This window comes from Penaeus japonicus, unplaced genomic scaffold, assembly GCF_977035675.1.
Source record: "Penaeus japonicus unplaced genomic scaffold, GWHDUDI00000001_assembly GWHDUDI00000013, whole genome shotgun sequence".
Lineage (NCBI taxonomy): Eukaryota > Metazoa > Arthropoda > Malacostraca > Decapoda > Penaeidae > Penaeus > Penaeus japonicus.
The window spans coordinates 26321676-26339211 of NW_028234415.1; the positions used below are offsets into that span (position 1 = coordinate 26321676).

The 17536-nt window shown below is 45.1% G+C and overlaps 1 protein-coding gene across 4 annotated transcripts in view; it reads right to left on the bottom strand.

Annotated features, from left to right (window-relative positions):
* RhoGEF3 (Rho guanine nucleotide exchange factor 3) overlaps positions 1 to 17536 on the bottom strand; it is a 336003-nt gene that overhangs the window by 105772 nt on the left and 212695 nt on the right. For all 4 annotated transcript variants that reach the window (XM_086543335.1, XM_086543333.1, XM_086543334.1 and 1 more), the window contains exons 4-6: positions 3222 to 3343; positions 2017 to 2186; positions 1661 to 1874 (exon numbers count right to left, since the gene is read on the bottom strand). In XM_086543335.1, the coding sequence (XP_086399461.1) occupies positions 1661 to 1874; positions 2017 to 2186; positions 3222 to 3343 (506 nt within the window). The remainder of the gene's footprint in view (positions 1 to 1660; positions 1875 to 2016; positions 2187 to 3221; positions 3344 to 17536) is intronic.

A 17536-nucleotide genomic window follows, 5' to 3' on the forward strand; every position in this document is an offset into this window, starting at 1 on the left:
AGAGGAGAGGAGAGGAGAGGAGAGGAGAGGGGGAGAGGAGAGGAGAGGAGAGGAGGGGAGAGGAGAGGAGGGGAGGGAAGGGGAGAGGAGGGGAGGGAAGGGGAGGGGAGGGGAGGGGAGAAGGGAGGTTGAGAGGGAGGAAGTGAGAGATAGAAGAACAAAAAAAGAAAGAAAAATATAGGGATAAAGATAAAGATAAAAAGGTAGAAAAATTACTGGAAGAAAAAAAGGAACATTTTTTGTAAACTAGAAAATTCACACAAAAACATAAACACACAAAAAGAAAGGAACTCGACAAAAAAAACAAAAAAAACAACATTCTGCACTGGCGACCAATGCAGGGGGAACAAAGCCCGCAAAAAGACAAGACATTTACGAGGTGCGGCAAAGCTGTTCCAAAGACCGGAGCTACGCGGTGTCCAGAACAGACTGCATGGCGTGGTGTCTCTACGACCGCCGATCGTCATGAAGGGCATGCGGTATATTATCTCCACTTAGGATAACCTTGAATAACGCATGGAATAACGTATGGAACTATCGCCTGAATTAATGAACTACTGAGCTAACGTCGAATGCACAGACGGCATCAATCCCCGTGGTTCAGTCGCGACTAAAACTGCGTGTCCGACATCAATTATGTTGTAAGTAGAAGGGCCGCGTAAACATTAACGTCAAAAGAGAAAAAAAGAAAGAGTGAGTGATGGATCTAATAAAAATCAAGTTGTATAGTGTTTATGGCTTTTACAAAACGGCATGTTTACGATTCAGGATTTTTGAAAGAGGTACTCATATAAGAGGTTAAACGCTTGGAAATTTTGAGTTCATTAAAAGTCAATGTGGCTTACTAGCAATATATTTTTTTAATCCGATATAAATATCATAATTATAGGTTTGAGATTATACTCATCAATAGCCCTTTACTTTTGAAAAGGAGATAAAAAGTCGAGCAAGAGCCCTTTAAATTCACCTAGCGAAGACAGCCCAGGTCTATTATTAAAGATGCAACCGGTTCACAATCGCTAATTTCAACCTTCACCAAAACAATACGTGTTCCAAAGAAGAATAAGAAGAAAAAGATAGAAAACATTCAAAGAAAACTCAGTTTTATTTCCCTCCTCACAGTAATCAAAACCCTAAACAAAAAAATGACAAAAACAAAAGAAGTGCGACGCCGACCACGGCGCGGCGGTTGACAGGTGCGTGGGCGAGGACTGAGGAACGAGACAGGAAGAATGATTCAGGATTACCAGGAAAATCGCAGAGGTGAAGAACTGGCGGGGAAATGTCGATGGTTGAGTTGCGTGGCGAGGGAAAGAGGACGTCGCGATTCAGGCCTGTAATTGTAGTATATAAACCCAAAAGTAGCCATAATAATCAATGGCAACGCATGATCGTTTTCTTTCATCTTTTATTCTGATAGTAAGTATGCATATATATATATATATATATATATATATATATATATATATATATATATATATATATATATATATATATACGCATATATACTCGTGTGCACATAATCACACTACGCGCACCCATTCACACACATACATGAATTAAGTTATACCTTAGATACAGAGATAGAAAATAGTTGACTTAACAATACGATTTCGTCGGCAAGAGTCTGCCAAAAAAGGCAATTTTATAAAGTACTCACAGGAAGCTGGACTTGGTGTCGTCCTCCCTGCTGACGGAGCCGCGCCTCCTGGGCAGCGTCTGCGCCTCCAGCTGGGGCGGCTGGGCGGGCTCAGCGGGCACGGGGCCCACGGGGGCGGACAGAGACCCAGGCCCCGGCCCCGGCGACTCGCTGCGACTACCCTTCTTGGCCAGGCGGAGCGACAGCGATTTCTTGAACTTTTGGAACATTCCCTCTGGAGAGAGAAACAAAAATCCAGCTCGTTCAGGTATAAAGGCGTGACACGCGAAATCATAGAAAATCATTAACCTTGCATCTTTGAAAGAAACACATCAAAGCTCATCCCTCCCCCCGAGCGCAAAGATTCAAAGACTCACCCGGGGATGCCTGGGCAGAGGAGGACATGTAGGGCAGCGAGCGAGGCCCTTCCTCGCCCTCCGCCACGCCCTCCACCGGCCCTCCATCCTCTGCCGACGTCATGGCCAGGCGACATACTGACTGGCTCAGCTTGGCCGCCTCACGTTCGCTATAAACATGCGACCACGGTCTGAACATGGACAGAAAAAAGGAGAATAAAACATCTGGGAATTAGAAATGAACGTGATGCACAACATATCAAAAGCCGCGCCATCTGACATGAGAGAAAAGGCAAGGTGCCTGTTAGGTTTGTGATACATGGAAAATTTGATATAATTCATACATCAACAAATCTCAAGAGTCACTTCAAAAATCAACATCAAAGAAGCCGAAGAACTTATTGTTCTATTTAGAGAAATATCTAAAAGATTCTTTCAAGATACTTCTTATAATTATGACAGAAATAATACAATAAATATTTTGATTTTTAATGTATAGTTCCGTTATACATGATACATACACATATATATAACTTCCACTTCGACGCCAACTAATAACGGACAGATCGATATTGGACAAATGTAATAGTCAGGGTTACAAAATGGGAAGGTTACGTTTTCTATGTTTTTCCTCGGAGACTACAGAAAACGGAGATATTTTCCGGGTAGACTTAACAAAACGTGTATTTTTTTAAGTAAATGCTCTCAATCTGAGACATATGTAGCCTATATTATTACCTGTCATTACATTATATATACTAAAAGAAGATAATTACATACATATGTAAATAAATACACAGACACAAACACAGACACAAACACAGACACACAGACACACAGATATAATGTCGTCTATATAATTTACATCCTACAGCTTATGCTAAAACCGTTTGAGGGTCTCCCTTGACCATAACCATACTTGGTTTGTTTACAAATCACTTAGTCAGGCGTCAACATGCTCAGTCATGTCTGAATAGTTAATGGTTAAATTTGACTTCCATAAAAGGATTAAAGAAAAGGTCATCATCAAGACACTATGTGGAAAAATGCAGTTGCAAGAGAGGAGAATGACCAGCAACTTCACTGAAGGTTCGCTATCGTTTATTCGTGTGTAAATAATCTCGCTTTGTGTCTCAAGAGCAAATCATCTGTGAAAAAAGTGAAATAAAAAATTATAATAAACCAAGCCCATTACATAGTTTACTACTTAAATATACAACCACTACCTTCTGATATCCCATTCTGAATGGCTGAGAGACGCCCTTCTGAACACGGGAGAACTCGACGCCTTCTCCCTCCTGGTGTTACGGGACACCCCTGGGCCACGGCTTCTGCGCCACACGCTCTCCTGAGGAAGAAAAGAAAAAGAGTTATAAATATGTAAATATGTATAAACATGATCTTCATCACATTCTTTCCCTATGATCAGAAAAAAATGCTGAACTTATATAACGATTATAATAAGAGTTATAATCTCATTTTCGTGAAGAGAAATTATCAGTACAGCGCGGAATCATAAATCAGAGCTGTCCTGTCTCTCTCTATCTCAGCTGCTGAGAAATGTCACCGGCGGGACTACGTTATCCCAGGCGCTTCTAACACTCGAAAGGTTAAGAGTTAATTAGATTGGGAAGGAGGAAGACAAGGGGGGGGGGGCATTAAGGAGGGGAGGGGGAGGGGGGCATTTAAGGAGGGTGGGAATTTTGAAGAAATGGTTTAAAGGACTTCATAATTCATATATGATTAGGAGAGACGTATCATTAACAACACCGATTAAAATGGAATTATATTCATATATCTTTTTGAATTTAGAACTGGTGGTTTAGTATCCTGATGGTTAGCGAGGCTTTCCACCTTTGCTATGCATATACATGAGAATAATAATAATAATAATAATAATAATAATAATGACGATAATGATGATGATGATGATGATGACGATGAAGAAGATTTGATGATGATAATGATGGTGACGATGACGACGATGATGATAACGATAATGATAATGATGATAATGATAATAATGATAATAATAATAATGATAATAATAATAATAATGGTAATAACAATAATAATAGCGATGGATAATAACAATAATAATAACAAAGGCATGGAATCTCTTAATTACCCAACCCATCTCTGTAATCTAAACGAATTTCTATAATAAATTAAAATCGACCAGAAAGACAAGCTGGCTTCAAAGGGTTAAAAAAAAAAAAAATCAAAAGATTGATTTTCCTCTTTATTCTGTGATCCTGATTTAACATTACGTCATCAAAACATCGTATCTTCGCCCTTACGACATAGCTTTAACTTGTTATCTCGGATCAGAAGACTTTTATTACTGTAAGCAAAATAAGCAACAAAAATCCCTTTCTTTTGACATTCCGAAGTTCATTTATAAGACTGGTTATGATAACTGATTGTGTGTGTGTGTGTGTGTGTGTGTGTGTGTGTGTGTGTGTGTGTGTGTGTGTGTGTGTGTGTGTGTGTGTGTGTGTGTGTGTGTGTGTGTGTGTGTGTGTGTGTGTGTGTGTGCGTGTGTGTGTGTGTGTGTGTGTGTGTGTGTGTGTGTGTGTGTCTCGCGCATGCGCGCGAGATAGTGAGTGAGTGAGTGAGTGAGTGAGAGAGAAAGAGCACACCCACGTACGTGTATTTCGCAAATTCAACTCGGAACCCCCGTTGTGCATGCTCTTCCAACACAGTAAATAAGTCTAATCCCAAGGAACGGCCATGGCCTACGATTAAGCCACGTCTAACGAACTCCATCCCGACTCGAGGCTGATCTCATTACACACAACATCACTAATTACCCTCACCCAGACGGTGCATGAGAAAGGCATACATTGGCGTTACGTAACCTCACAGCCGCACAGCCTCACAACCTTACAACCTCACGACCTCTGGATCTCCTCCCCCCTCCCCCCCATCCCTCCCGATCACGTTTGAAACAGCGCCGTAACGAAGGCGGGCGGGCTGGCTGGAGATTCGGCGCTGTAAAACTTTCAGCCTTGATTAAACTTTGTGATTCATGAAGGCCCCTCGACGCCGGCCACGAGGATTAGCCGATCTCTCCCTAATCCGCGCCAAATACGCGATAGGGTTATGTAGGTTATTTATAAGGCGGTGGAACCAGTGGTAAACAAAGGGGGTGGGGGTCAAATGAGGGTGGGGGGGGGTAGGGAACGGAAGGAGGGAGAAATAGAGAGATAAAAAAAGAAAGAGAGAGAGAGAAAGAGGAGAGGAGAGGAGAGGAGAGGAGAGGAGAGGAGGGGAGGGGGGAGGAGAGTGAGAGAGAGAGAGAAAGAGAGAGAGAAAGAAAGAGAGAGAGAGAGAGAGAGAGAGAGAGAGAGAGAGAGAGAGAGAGAGAGAGAGAGAGAGAGAGAGAGAGAGAGAGAGAGAGAGAGAGAGAGAGAGAGAGAGAGAGAAAGAGAGAGCGAGAAGAATGATAAACACGTCCATTCAGAAAACCACATTTATTCGTTTACCCATTTTTTTCAAATCTTGTTTATTAACGCCGACCCAAACATTTCTCGCTTTCTTATAGCGTCTGCCCGTGGGACGTTGCAAGGACGAAAGACGCTTTCAATTTGAGAATTATGTGCAAGTGCACTACGCGCTCATGGCACAGGCCTCGCAAGAATGGTGGAGTTATCGCCGCATTTTAAGGTTCTTTTACATTATTTTTCTCGTCTAAATATATATTTTTTTCGGGGCGGTCGTTCGTAATTATTTCCACACAGGCATGGAGTGTTTGTGTTACTTCATTTCTTACCGTCCTCTCCCCCTTTTGTTCTTTCTTTTTCTCTTTCTCTCTTTTTCTCTCTTTCCCTTGTTCTCTCTATTTCTCCCCCCCCCCCTCTCTCTCTCTCTGTCTCTCTCTCTTCCAGACACTACTTGACCTTGTGAACTTTATGAGAGCAAACGCCAGTGCTGATGGCGCGGCACATTGCATGAATAAAGCAATGTTGCAGTACCAGCCAATCGGCCGAGACGGGGAGACGTGTGCAACACTCAATACTAACAGATAGAATGCTGTGACGAGCAGCGAACATAATTAGCAATGGAGAGATATGAGAGAGAGATATGAGAGAGAGAGAGAGAGAGAGAGAGAGAGAGAGAGAGAGAGAGAGAGAGAGAGAGAGAGAGAGAGAGAGAGAGAGAGAGAGAGAGAGAGAGAGAGAGAGAGAGAGAGAGAGAGAGAGAGAGAGAGAGAGAGAGAGAGAGAGAGAGAGAGAGAGAAGAGAGAGAGAGAAGAGAGAGAGAGAAGAGAGAGAGAAGATAGAGAGAAAAAAAAGAAAGAGAAAGAGAGAGCGCGGGCAAAATCGCCAGAAAACCAGCCATACCTGCATGGCCTGCCTCGAGTCACGTAATCGCCATAGCCCGATAGACACGAAATTTTATCATGGACGCTAGCAGCCCGAGGGCGGCTTTTGATGTCCGGCAATCAGTTACGTAATTGGATTTGTGGATGAGGGAGAAGGGGGGGGGGAGAAGGGGGGGGAGGGGGATGGAGAGGGAGGGGGAAAGAAAGGAGACAAAGAGATAGAGAGAGAAAAGAAAGAAAGACAGAAAGGGAGATAGGGAGGGAGGGTGGGAGCGAGAGAGAGAGGAAGAGAGGGAAAGAGAGAGAGAGAGAGAGAGAGAGAGAGAGAGAGAGAGAGAGAGAGAGAGAGAGAGAGAGAGAGAGAGAGAGAGAGAGAGAGAGAGAGAGAGAGAGAGAGAGAGAAAAGAGAGAGAGAGAGAGAGAGAGAGAAAAGAGAAAGAGAGAAAGAGTGAGTGAGCGAGAGAGTGAGAGGGAAAGATATATTGATAGATAGATAGACAGATAGAGACAAAGAGAAAGAGAGAGGAGAGAGAGAGAAAGGAACAGAGAAAACGACGAACTAGATTTTCGTTAGAACGGATACATGCAAGCAGCATTAAAAAAGATCAAAGGATGATAAGAAATGATGGGAACTAAAATTATAAATCACAAAGAAAATGCAAGAAACAGCCACCCCCCCCAAAAAAAAAAAAAATAAAATAAAAATAAATAAATAGATAAAAAATAATAATAGATAAATATAACGCACTACGCCACACTTTAACAATGGAAACGGGGTCGAAAGGAGAATGCTAAAGGAAAGATGAGGAGGAGAAGGCAGAGGAGGAGGAGGAGTCAAGGCAAGTGACCCGAGCGGCTGTTATGTGCTACATTCCACGTTTGAACGACTACAATAGTTATAATAGATACATCAGCTTACTAACTCACTCACACTCACTCTCACTCTCTCTGGAATAAGGAGGAGGGTGGAGGAGGAGAAGGAAGGGAAGGAAGATGAAGGGAAAGAGGGAGGGAGGATGGAAGGGAGGGATGGAAGGTAGGAAGGAAGGAAGGGAGGGAGAAGAGAGAGAATGAGAGAGAGAATGAGAGAGAGAGAGAGAGAGAGAGAGAGAGAGAGAGAGAGAGAGAGAGAGAGAGAGAGAGAGAGAGAGAGAGAGAGAGAGAGAGAGAGAGAGAGAGAGAGAGAAAGAGATAGAGATAGATGGATATATAGATAGATAGATAAATAGAGAGAGAGAGACTCAGAACATCGATAAAATCAAGCAAAACTTTTGGGTGTTGAACTTGCGGGCGTGCGCTGATGAGTAGATGCAATGGGCGTGATCTGTAAATTACATATATATTTTTTTCTGAAGCTTCCTGTAGTACAGTCATGCGTAACTACTTTTTAACAATACATAATTTGTAGAATAATGCTTCCGGTACGTCAGACAATGAAAACTCAAAATGAAAACTACAACTAATTTGACTTCCACGGAATCTGCAGCAGACATCTCTCCACGACATGTTAACATCAACACTAACTAATTTTTCAATTTTCTGCGATAAGCGAGGTTAAATGACGACAAGAAAAGAAAGTAAAAGAGCTAAGGTCAACATCAATATCAAATTAAGGTAACACAAAACCAACAGACACACAAGTAGCAAACTGTTACTTCAGAATCAATAACGCAAGACTATCTCAAAAGATAAGAAATATACGTAAACTACTTGGTCCTGCCTGGCAACACGCCCACATACTATAAACACGCAATTCTGGCCAAACATCCTCCGGCAAGTGCTCTTATACGCCATGGCCTGCTGTTGCTACATCTTGTTCCTAAGCGCACGTCACTGGCATGCCTCGCACATTGGATAAAATTGGCTTGAAAAAGAGGGACGGAATGCGAAGGAAGTGGAGAGAGATTTAGTTATCAAACCTTTATTCCCGGTGCCATAACCTCTCACCGCCCATTCCTTAAACAAGCTTCGCTCCGAAGTGTAACAAAGGGCGCCCGGGCTAACTCGAGGCCAAGGTCGGGAGTGTGGGTGCGCTGGGAGAGAGAGAGAGAGACACTTGCTCCCGCCCACGACGACACGCCCGTCATTGTCAGTTGCACGTGCGGGCGAGAGACGATGCCAAAGGGCCTGGCTTTTAAAGTAGACGCACCCTTGTGAGCGACTCCGCACGGCCTGGCACTGCTCGCTCTGCTTGTGAAATGAATCTGTATCTCTCGGTTCAATGTTCTGATGCCACTCGAGAGCTTATCGTGTGCGCTCGGAGAGTACATCCGCCGGCCCTTCCGTGACCGAGGCAGCTGGCAAGCCTCAACTGGCATGTGGACAGACGGTCCTTTTTCACGCTCATCCAACATGGTGGGGCAGTGAAGTTTGGAACTCTCTCGTATTTACAATGTACACACCAAAGTACAATAACATCTAAATACACATTTGAGAAATAACCTAACCTAACCGAAAGTAATCTACACATCTATATGCGTCATTAAATGACTGAGATAAAATAATCCGTTTCTGACGCAGAATATTCGTCGGCGTCAAAGAAATAGCCTACTTCTGAGTAAGCTAAAAAAAGCAATTAAAAACTGCGTAAGTGTGACAGACAATTAAAAAAAATAACCGCAAAAGAGCTAATTCCCCCCGACTCTCTCTTTCCTGATTAATACGCCCTCTTCTTTAGTTACCTCCATTTGGTTTTCATTTTCCTTTTTACTTTGCATTCCTCTTCGCTATTTTCCATAGGTACAGCCCCTACCCCCCACTTACAAGTTCACCGCTTAGTTTTGCCGATGTGTGAACCACCAGCTTCGACTCATGGATCCGAAACACATGCCCCACCTCGTACTGGCATGTGTTTCGGATGACCTTGCGAGTGAAAGGGACTGCTGTACAGACAACTCACGCCTATCACCGCCAGTGTTTATCATTCTCTTTCCTGAATGTCCTCCCTTTACCCTTTTTTCCCTCCTCCTCCTCTTCCTCCTCCTCGTTCCTCATTCACTTCCTCATTCTCTCCCCAACGCCGTCACATACGGCTGGTCTCCGGAAGAGCCGCTTTTTGCTCCCTTGGGCGTGCATGGCCGGAGTAATCTAGGGCGGACAAGAGCTCACACAACACGGATCGGGAATGAGGAGCCCACTGCAAGAAAGCCTCGTGCTATATCTTCGAATACGTCACGGATTTCACCGTGGCACCGCTACAACACGTCCTGCGAAGGGTCTTCTGTTAAACGGCCCTTCATTTACGGCGCTCTCGTGACGTGTTCCGTGTAAACAGTCCCCTATCGTGGGATTTCGAGCTCATTCGTCCATCGCGTTAGTGAGGGTGAGCTAATGCAGAGTAATTACACGTCTCAAAAAAAGGTGTAATAAATGTCGTTTTTTTTTAACCAAAAGCCTGAGCTCCTTAATTCCGCTTGGTTCGGGGAGATACAAAAACTGTGTGGCGGTATGCTCAGTCGGGTGTGGGGTGTGGGTGTGGGTGTGGGGTGAGGGAGAGGGTTGTGGGTGGTGATGCTTGACTCACTTGAGCGTGACACGCTAGGAAGTTGATTGCTGTCCATTCAACTTTCATGCGAACGAAAAAAAGCCTTAATGTATGAATCACATGGATTACATACACACTTTCTAAACCAATCCAAATACACACAGACAAACATACAAACAAATCGAATAAAAGCACGACTCCCCCCCATCCACCCTCAAGAAAAAGAAGAAAAAAAAAAAGAAAAATCTTGCGGATGAGAAACACCTCACACAAACACTGGCGGGCGAGGTCTCTCAGGCGACGATCGTGACCCGGCTTGTGGATGAGGATCTGCCACAGACTGCGGCACCCCATTCATGCCTCTCTATACGCGATCCTTGGGAAAAGGAGGGAGAGGGAGAGGGAGAGGGAGAGGGAGAGGGAGAGGGAGAGGGACAGGGAGAGGGGGGAGGAGGAGGAGGAGGAGGTGGAGGAGGGGGGAAGAGGAGGAGGAGGAGGAGGAGGAATGGAGGAGGGGAGGAAGAGGAGAGGAGGAGGAGGAGGAGGAGGAGGAGGAGGAGGAGGAGGAGGAGGAGGAGGAGGAGGAGGAGGGGAGGAGGGGGAGGAAGAGGAGAGGAGGAGGAGGAGGAGGAGGAGGAGGAGGAGGAGGAGGAGGAGGAGAAGGAGAAGAAGAAGAAGCAACAGCTGGAGGAGGGAGGAATGAAGGAAAGGGTGAGGGGAGTTGAGGAGGGTGATAAGGAGGGAGGGGGGGGAGGAGGAGGGAGGAGGAAGAGAAAAAGGAGGAAAGGTGGAAGAGAGGGAGGAGGAGAGGAGAGAGGGAGAAGAGGAGGAGGAGAATAGGAGGAGAAGAGAAGGAGGAAGGAGGCCTGAAGGAAAGGGAGATGGTGGTGGATGGAAGGAGGACTGCAGGAGGGGGGGGGAGGCTGAATAAGAGAGGGAGCGTGAAAGGACGCTGCGAAGGACGAGGGTTTGGTTAAGCGAGAACGTGAACACGGGTGAGAAAATATTTAAAAGGAGAAGAGGTTAAAGCAACGTAAAAAAAATATTGGTAATAAAAAATAGGTCAAAGTAAAATAAAATAGAATAAATCGCAATGAAATATAATAGAATAAATAAAAATATAAATAAAATAGAATAAATAAAAATAAAATAAGATAAACATAATAATAAAAACAATGATAACAACAACAACAACAATAATAATACGTGTAAAGCAGAAAGACAACAACAGAAAACGGCAGACAGCGAACACATATTTATTGCTTGACAATAAAATAACCTTATGGCGAAGGACTCCCATCCCACACAGGAGACACTGCCGTCACAAAACGATCCTTAGTTAAGGGAGTGTTTCAATGTTAGGTTGCGAGTTTCCTAACACTCCTTTGGTTTCTTTTCGCTACGAGTAGGGTGTACAGTACACAGGGCGATCAAAAGCAAGAGTTTTATTAGACGTGTCTTATTTTTTAATAAATATTCCTTTACGGTAGGGGTGTTTCAAATGAAAAAAAAAATCTTTTCAGATTCAAAGCTTTGGAAGGTGAAGACATTTAAAAAGAAGTACCATGGGAGTAAGAATACCATCACACTGGTATCAATTTTTCTCGAGCATTTTCTTATGGTGTCTTATGGGTCTCAAAATGAGTATAAAACAGGAAGTAAAATCAGTGTGAAAAACTGAGACAAATCGAAAATCGAGGCAGGGTGCACTTCGAATGAAAGTGAAATAAGCATCAAACAGAAGACGGAACGAGGCTACGATTCCGTCAGACTGTCTCGTCGACCAAGCCTGAACGAACAGCCCGCGCATGGTTGACCGAGACCCATCGAGGAACCGCACCCGAGCGGACGCCCGCCCACAAGAGAAGCTCGGCGCCGTGAACATTCCTGGGCTGAGGAGGCCATCGTGTTTACCTTCCTTCAAGTGGCTGTCACGGTAGGAACTCTTTAAGCCTCTCCTTCTCCTGACCATCTTGCTTAATGAAGATACTTGAGGGAAGAGGTGCAACAAGGGAGATCAAGTTGCACTTTCCTAATTGCTCACGCGCGGTGGCGCCCGCTCTTCGAACCGGCTTGACCTTTCGCACAGGATTTTTGCGAGTCTTTTTAACCGTGGAACTCCTTCAGCGAGTATAAGATGTTGGAGGAAAGCGTTGCATGGCGTGCAAAATACGAAGAAAAATGGTGCATGGAAAAACGAAAGATGAAGCTCTTACCTTTATCAAGAGTTAGCTAACGGTCATTAATTGTGGGGAGATTTCTCTTGGCATTATGAGAGAGTAAATATGCTGGCGCCATCACGGCTGGCGGGAACCAGCGGACGTCAACACCATTAAGGACTCGAAAAGGGGTGAAAATAGCGAGCGATGAAATCTCCCGAAAATCGACGTGGAAAAGTCGCAATCGATCCTACATTTCTTTCGCCGTCAACATAATTCCATTGCAAGGACTGAATATATCTATCCATCGCGGAGTTACGGTCTCCGGGTGCAAGTCCCTCTCCAGGGGTCCCTCTGACGGTAAGACCAAAACCTACAAAAAAAGGGAAAAAAATCCCCCATGGCAACTCACCGCCATCATGCAACACTGAAGAGCAGCCGAGGCAAGCAAAGCAGTTTTGAAAGCAGCCCACCCAAGAGAACCTCTGAGCCATCACCATGCGAAAGAAGGATGGAAGCAAGCCATTCCATGCAAAAATAGATATTTCCCGCAAATGACATAACTCGTGCATTCCGTTAGTTCATTAAAGCGATAGTGGAATGCCTGTAATGAGTGTTATTCCAGATAACGATAACAACTATCATACTCTTTATGGCTTGCGGTAATGTCTTTTTAATTATACCATTTCTTTTTCTTTTACCTTAAGGACGCATAGGTAAGTCGAATCCTGACTCACAATGATAAACTTAATTAAACTTATAATCCCAAGAAACCCAATTCCCAAATGAAGGGAAAGAAAATGAAATGAAAAGTATAAAACGCGTTCAAAATACAACAACAAAAATGCCCAATAGAGTTATCAGAAGAAAATGCGCAAACGCTACATCCGCCCCGAAGATTTTCCCCCTGACGTCATCTACCAATCCCTGTTAACCTCCTTTGCATGGCTTGGCTTGGCTTGGCTTGGCTTGGCTTGGCTTGGCTTGGCTTGGCTTGGCTTGGCTTGGCTTGGCTTGGCTTGGCTTGGCTTGGCTTGGCTTGGCTTGGCTTGGCTTGGCTTGGCTTGGCTTGGCTTGGCTTGGCTTGGCTTGGCTTGGCTTGGTTTGTTTTGGCTTGGCGTGGCATGGAGTGGCGTGGCTAGGCGTGTCTTGGCGTGCCGTGGCGTGGCTTGGCGTTCCTCGGACCTTTTCTCCGTTTTTCTCCCAGGATGACCGCTCCCTTGAGGCCGAGAGGCGGGATCCGGGATGGGGAAGCGATGAAAGTTGAAAGGGAGGGAAAGGGGAGGAGGTGAGAAGGGAGGGGGGAAGGGGGGGAGGGGGAGAGGGGAGGGGGAGGAGGAAGAAGAGGAGGAGGAGGAAGAGGAGGAGGAGGAGAGGAGGGGGAGGAGAAAGAGGAGGGGGAGGAGGAAGAGGAAGAGGAAGAGGAAGAGGAGGAGGAGGAGGAGGAGGAGGAGGGGGGGAGGAGGAGGAGGAGGGGAGGAGGAGGAGGAGGGAGAGGGGGGGAGGGGGGGGGAGGGGGAGGAGGAGGAGGAGGAAGAAGAAGAAGAAGAAAAAGATTATATATATATATATATATATATATATATATATATATATATATATATATATTAGAGAGAGAGAGAGAGAGAGAGAGAGAGAGAGATTTTGATATGTTTATTCATACTATATACATTGTATACACATGAATAGGCATAGGAACTATGCCTAAATGATTTGTACAGTTCATGAGAGAGAGAGAGAGAAAGCAACACCTCAGAAGCCAAAAGGTCAGGAGAAGACTTAACAAGAGAATCCGAAAAGAACAAAACATAACAAAAGAAAAAAAAAGGAAAAAAAAGAAAGCAAGCAATTAAAAAAAAAAAAAAAAAAATCACAGAAAGAAAGACACCACACGCAAGAAAGATTAAAAGCCGGAGCGCGTCGCCAGTGCCTTTACACGTGTCGAGGGCTGTTTACCTAGAGGGCTGAGCAGATAGGCAAACACAAACGCCGATTCACGGGTTGCTGGCCACGAGAGATGCTTGATGCGATCACTAGGGCCGCGAGAGCTTTTATCATATCGATTTCTGTTTCGCAAGGCAGTAAAGAGGGAGAGGGAGAGGGAGGGAGGCCGAGGGAAAGAGGAGGGAGGTGGAGGGAAAGAGGAGGGAGGGAGGCCGAGGGAAGGAGGAGGGAGGTGGAGGGAAAGAGGAGGGAGGGAGGCCGAGGGAAGGAGGAGGGAGGTGGAGGGAAGGTGGAGGGAAGGCGGAGGGAAGGATACTGAGGGAGGTGGAGGGAAGGATACTGAGGGAGGTGGAGGGAAGGATACTGAGGGAGGTGGAGGGAAGGATACTGAGGGAGGTGGAGGGAAGGATACTGAGGGAGGTGGAGGGAAGGATACTGAGGGAGGGAGGTGGAGGGAATGATACTGAGGGAGGGAGAAGGAGGAGAGTGCCAGAAAATAATAGGGATACAGAGGGAGAAGGAGAGGGAAAGAAAGTGGGAGTTAAAGGGAGAGGGGTAGGGATAAAAAGGGAAAAGGGAAAAGGGAGAGGAGAGGAAAGAGAAAGGAATGCGAGAGGATAAAAGCATTAAATCTCCCACCTAATAATCAGCTTCCCTCCCTCTTTCCGCCAAAATAACCCTCCGCCCATGCACACATCCCGACCATCCGAACTGAATTCCAACTGGGGGATAATGGCGTTAAAAAAATAATAAATCAATTAATAAAAAATGAATTACTGATTTATCTCAAAGAAACAACAATAAGGGTGCATTCTGCCCGCGATGTCACCTCCGAAACTGATTCTCATCCCGAAACGTTCCCCGACCGTGGCATCCTCTCGACTCTATTTGCCTTTCCTCGACGTTCCTATCTATTCTCCCATGCGATACAATAAAAAATGGAATAACTCGTATCAAAATATTTCAGAGTATAAAGGAGATAGAAATAAACAAAATTTCTCGTAACAATAAATTTCAAAGTATAAAGGAAAAAAAAGTACTCGTATCAACACACTTCGAAGCATAAACGGCATAGAAAAAAATACTCGTAAAAAAACATTTCAGAGTATAAACGAAATAAAAAAAACAAAAAATACTCGTATCAAAACATTTCAAAGTACAAACGAGCAACTATATATGCATCGTAGAACCTCCTGACAGATACACTTCACGTACCGAGATGTGTGAAGCAACAGAAATAAACGGCATGTACTGTACCCCCCCCCCCCCGTTGCGTATCTCCGGGCAGCAACAGCTCTCGTTCGCCCTATCTGTCGCGCACTCACCAAGAGGTTAAGACGTTAATTAAGGACTGGAAAAAAAAATGTTTCAAGTGAGAGTGCCAGTCCATCTGGTGTGAAAGTGGCACTCTGGACGAGTTGCTGAGTGGAGAGAGGAAGGGGAGAGGGGGAAGAGATGGGGGGAGAGGGGAGGGGAAGAAGGACTTTGGTGGGGACGGAAGATGTGATAGGAAGCAGGAGTCCACGAGGGTTATATAAGGGAGCTCAGCCTGGCCCTGCGAGGTGTTGTGGGTCGCGCCGTTTCGATTCGGGGCGGGGTCCTGTTTCCTCTTTAGGGAAGCTTTTATGACACGCAATAAATACTTTGATAATAACCTATTCAAATATCTCAAAGACAAGTGGCACCAGTGATAAAATAAATAGACATTACAAAATAAAGCAATGGTTCTATCACCTTAATTCTAACGTCCAACAGCAAGCAACAGAAAAGGTCAAATAACTAGGATTCTTGGGTCGAGGGAAAGGATGTCGAACAAGTAACAAACAAAAAAACAAACAAACAAAGGCATCACAAGTGGCTGTCACTCCCTTTTCACTCTATCTCAAGTCCCCCATCATCTATCCATCTTTCTGTATCTCCCTCTTGCTATCCATCTCTCTCTTCGCTATCTTTTAGTTTACTCTCTTCACTTCTCACCCTCTCTTTTTTCGTCTCGTTCCTCCTCCTTCTGTTCAATATCTCTGACTGATTTTTTTATCTTCTCCCTATTTCCTATCCCCCTCTCTCTATATAGTCTCTCATCATCCATCTCTCTTATTTCCTTCTCACTATCCGTCTCTCTCTTCACTTTTTCCCTATATTTCCTTCAATTTCCCTCTCATTTGTTTTTTCTCCTTCCTCCTCTGCTCAATATCCTTACTCTTGTTTTTTTTCTCCACTTTCTATCTCCTATTCCCTACCCTCGATACCGGAGGTCGCAGCATCAAGTGCCACTTCAGCCCCCTTGTATTTTTTCCATAGGACTCGATCAAGCGTTCCTCTAACTGCCAATTAACGCACCAAAGGCGTTTTGCTCGGGATCACGTCTTTTTCTCTTCTACATATATATATATATTTTTTTTTCTCTCTCCTTTCAACCTAGCTAGCAAATCATGAAGTTGGATTTCTTTCTAAATTTCGATCTCGTTTTTTCCTGATCCCCTTTGCCTGCGATTCGTCATGCAGTGATTCATGACCGTGAAGCGCCCATTTACAGCACTTCATCTGCAAACCGAGAGCAGACAGCCACTTTCGGCGTCTCATTACTTCGTCTAAAAAAATAAATATAAGTATATCATATATCATAATCTAAAGAGAGCTGCAAAGTAAAGGCGATCCTCGATGCATTCATAGCCTTATATTTCTGAATTTTATAGGATGCGTTTTAACTCTTCTTTCCACTCATGCGAATATGAGGAAAACCAAATCATGAGGCGATAAAAAAATATGCAAATCCGAACCATAACATCAAGAAATATGAAAGATAAAAAAAAGCAGAGGCCTCTCACCACGCGACCTACTTTTATCAAGTGGGTCCGCCTACTGCACAGGGAGTGGGAGGGGGGGGGAGGAAGAGGAGGAGAGGCGAAAGAAGGGAGAAGGGTGAAGAGAGAAGGGAGAGGGAGGAAGAGGGACTGGGAAGGGAAGGGGTGGAGAGGGGTAAGGAGGAAGGGGAGGAGAGGGGAATGGGGGAGAAGGGAAGGGGAGGGGGTGGGACTGGGGAAGAGAGAGGAAAAGGGGGCGAAGGGAAGGGGAGGGGGAGGATAGAGACTGGGGAGTAAAGGGGTGACAAGGGGAAAGCAAGAAGGGGAAGAGAAGGGGAAAGGGTGAGAAAAGGAAGGCAATGGGTGGAGAAGGGGAAAAGGAGGAGAGGGGAAAGGGGAGGGGGAGGAGAAGGACAGAGGAGAGGTGGAGAAGGGCAGGGGCGGGGGAGGAGAAGGGGAGGGAACGGCAAGGGTCAGGAAAGAGGAGGGGAAGGGGCATGGGAGGGGGGAGGGGCATGGGAAGAGCGGGGTCTAGAAAGGGATAGGGGCGGGGAGGGGAGAGGGGAGAGGGGAGAGGGGAGGAGTAGAAGGTATGTTGTTGTGAGGCCTGGGAGAGAATGTGGGGGGAGAGGGGGGATGCCACTCCACACACCCTTCAGGCTCACGTGGGAACTTAAGCCCTCTCCTTGCATGACCTGATCAGATCAATCAAAACCTTCTTTTTTAATCATCTGAAAGGTTAGTTTCGGGTAAAACACCAAACCTTACAAATTGTGAAAAGGAAAAAAAAAACGAAAAAAAAACGAAATAAATCACAAACCAC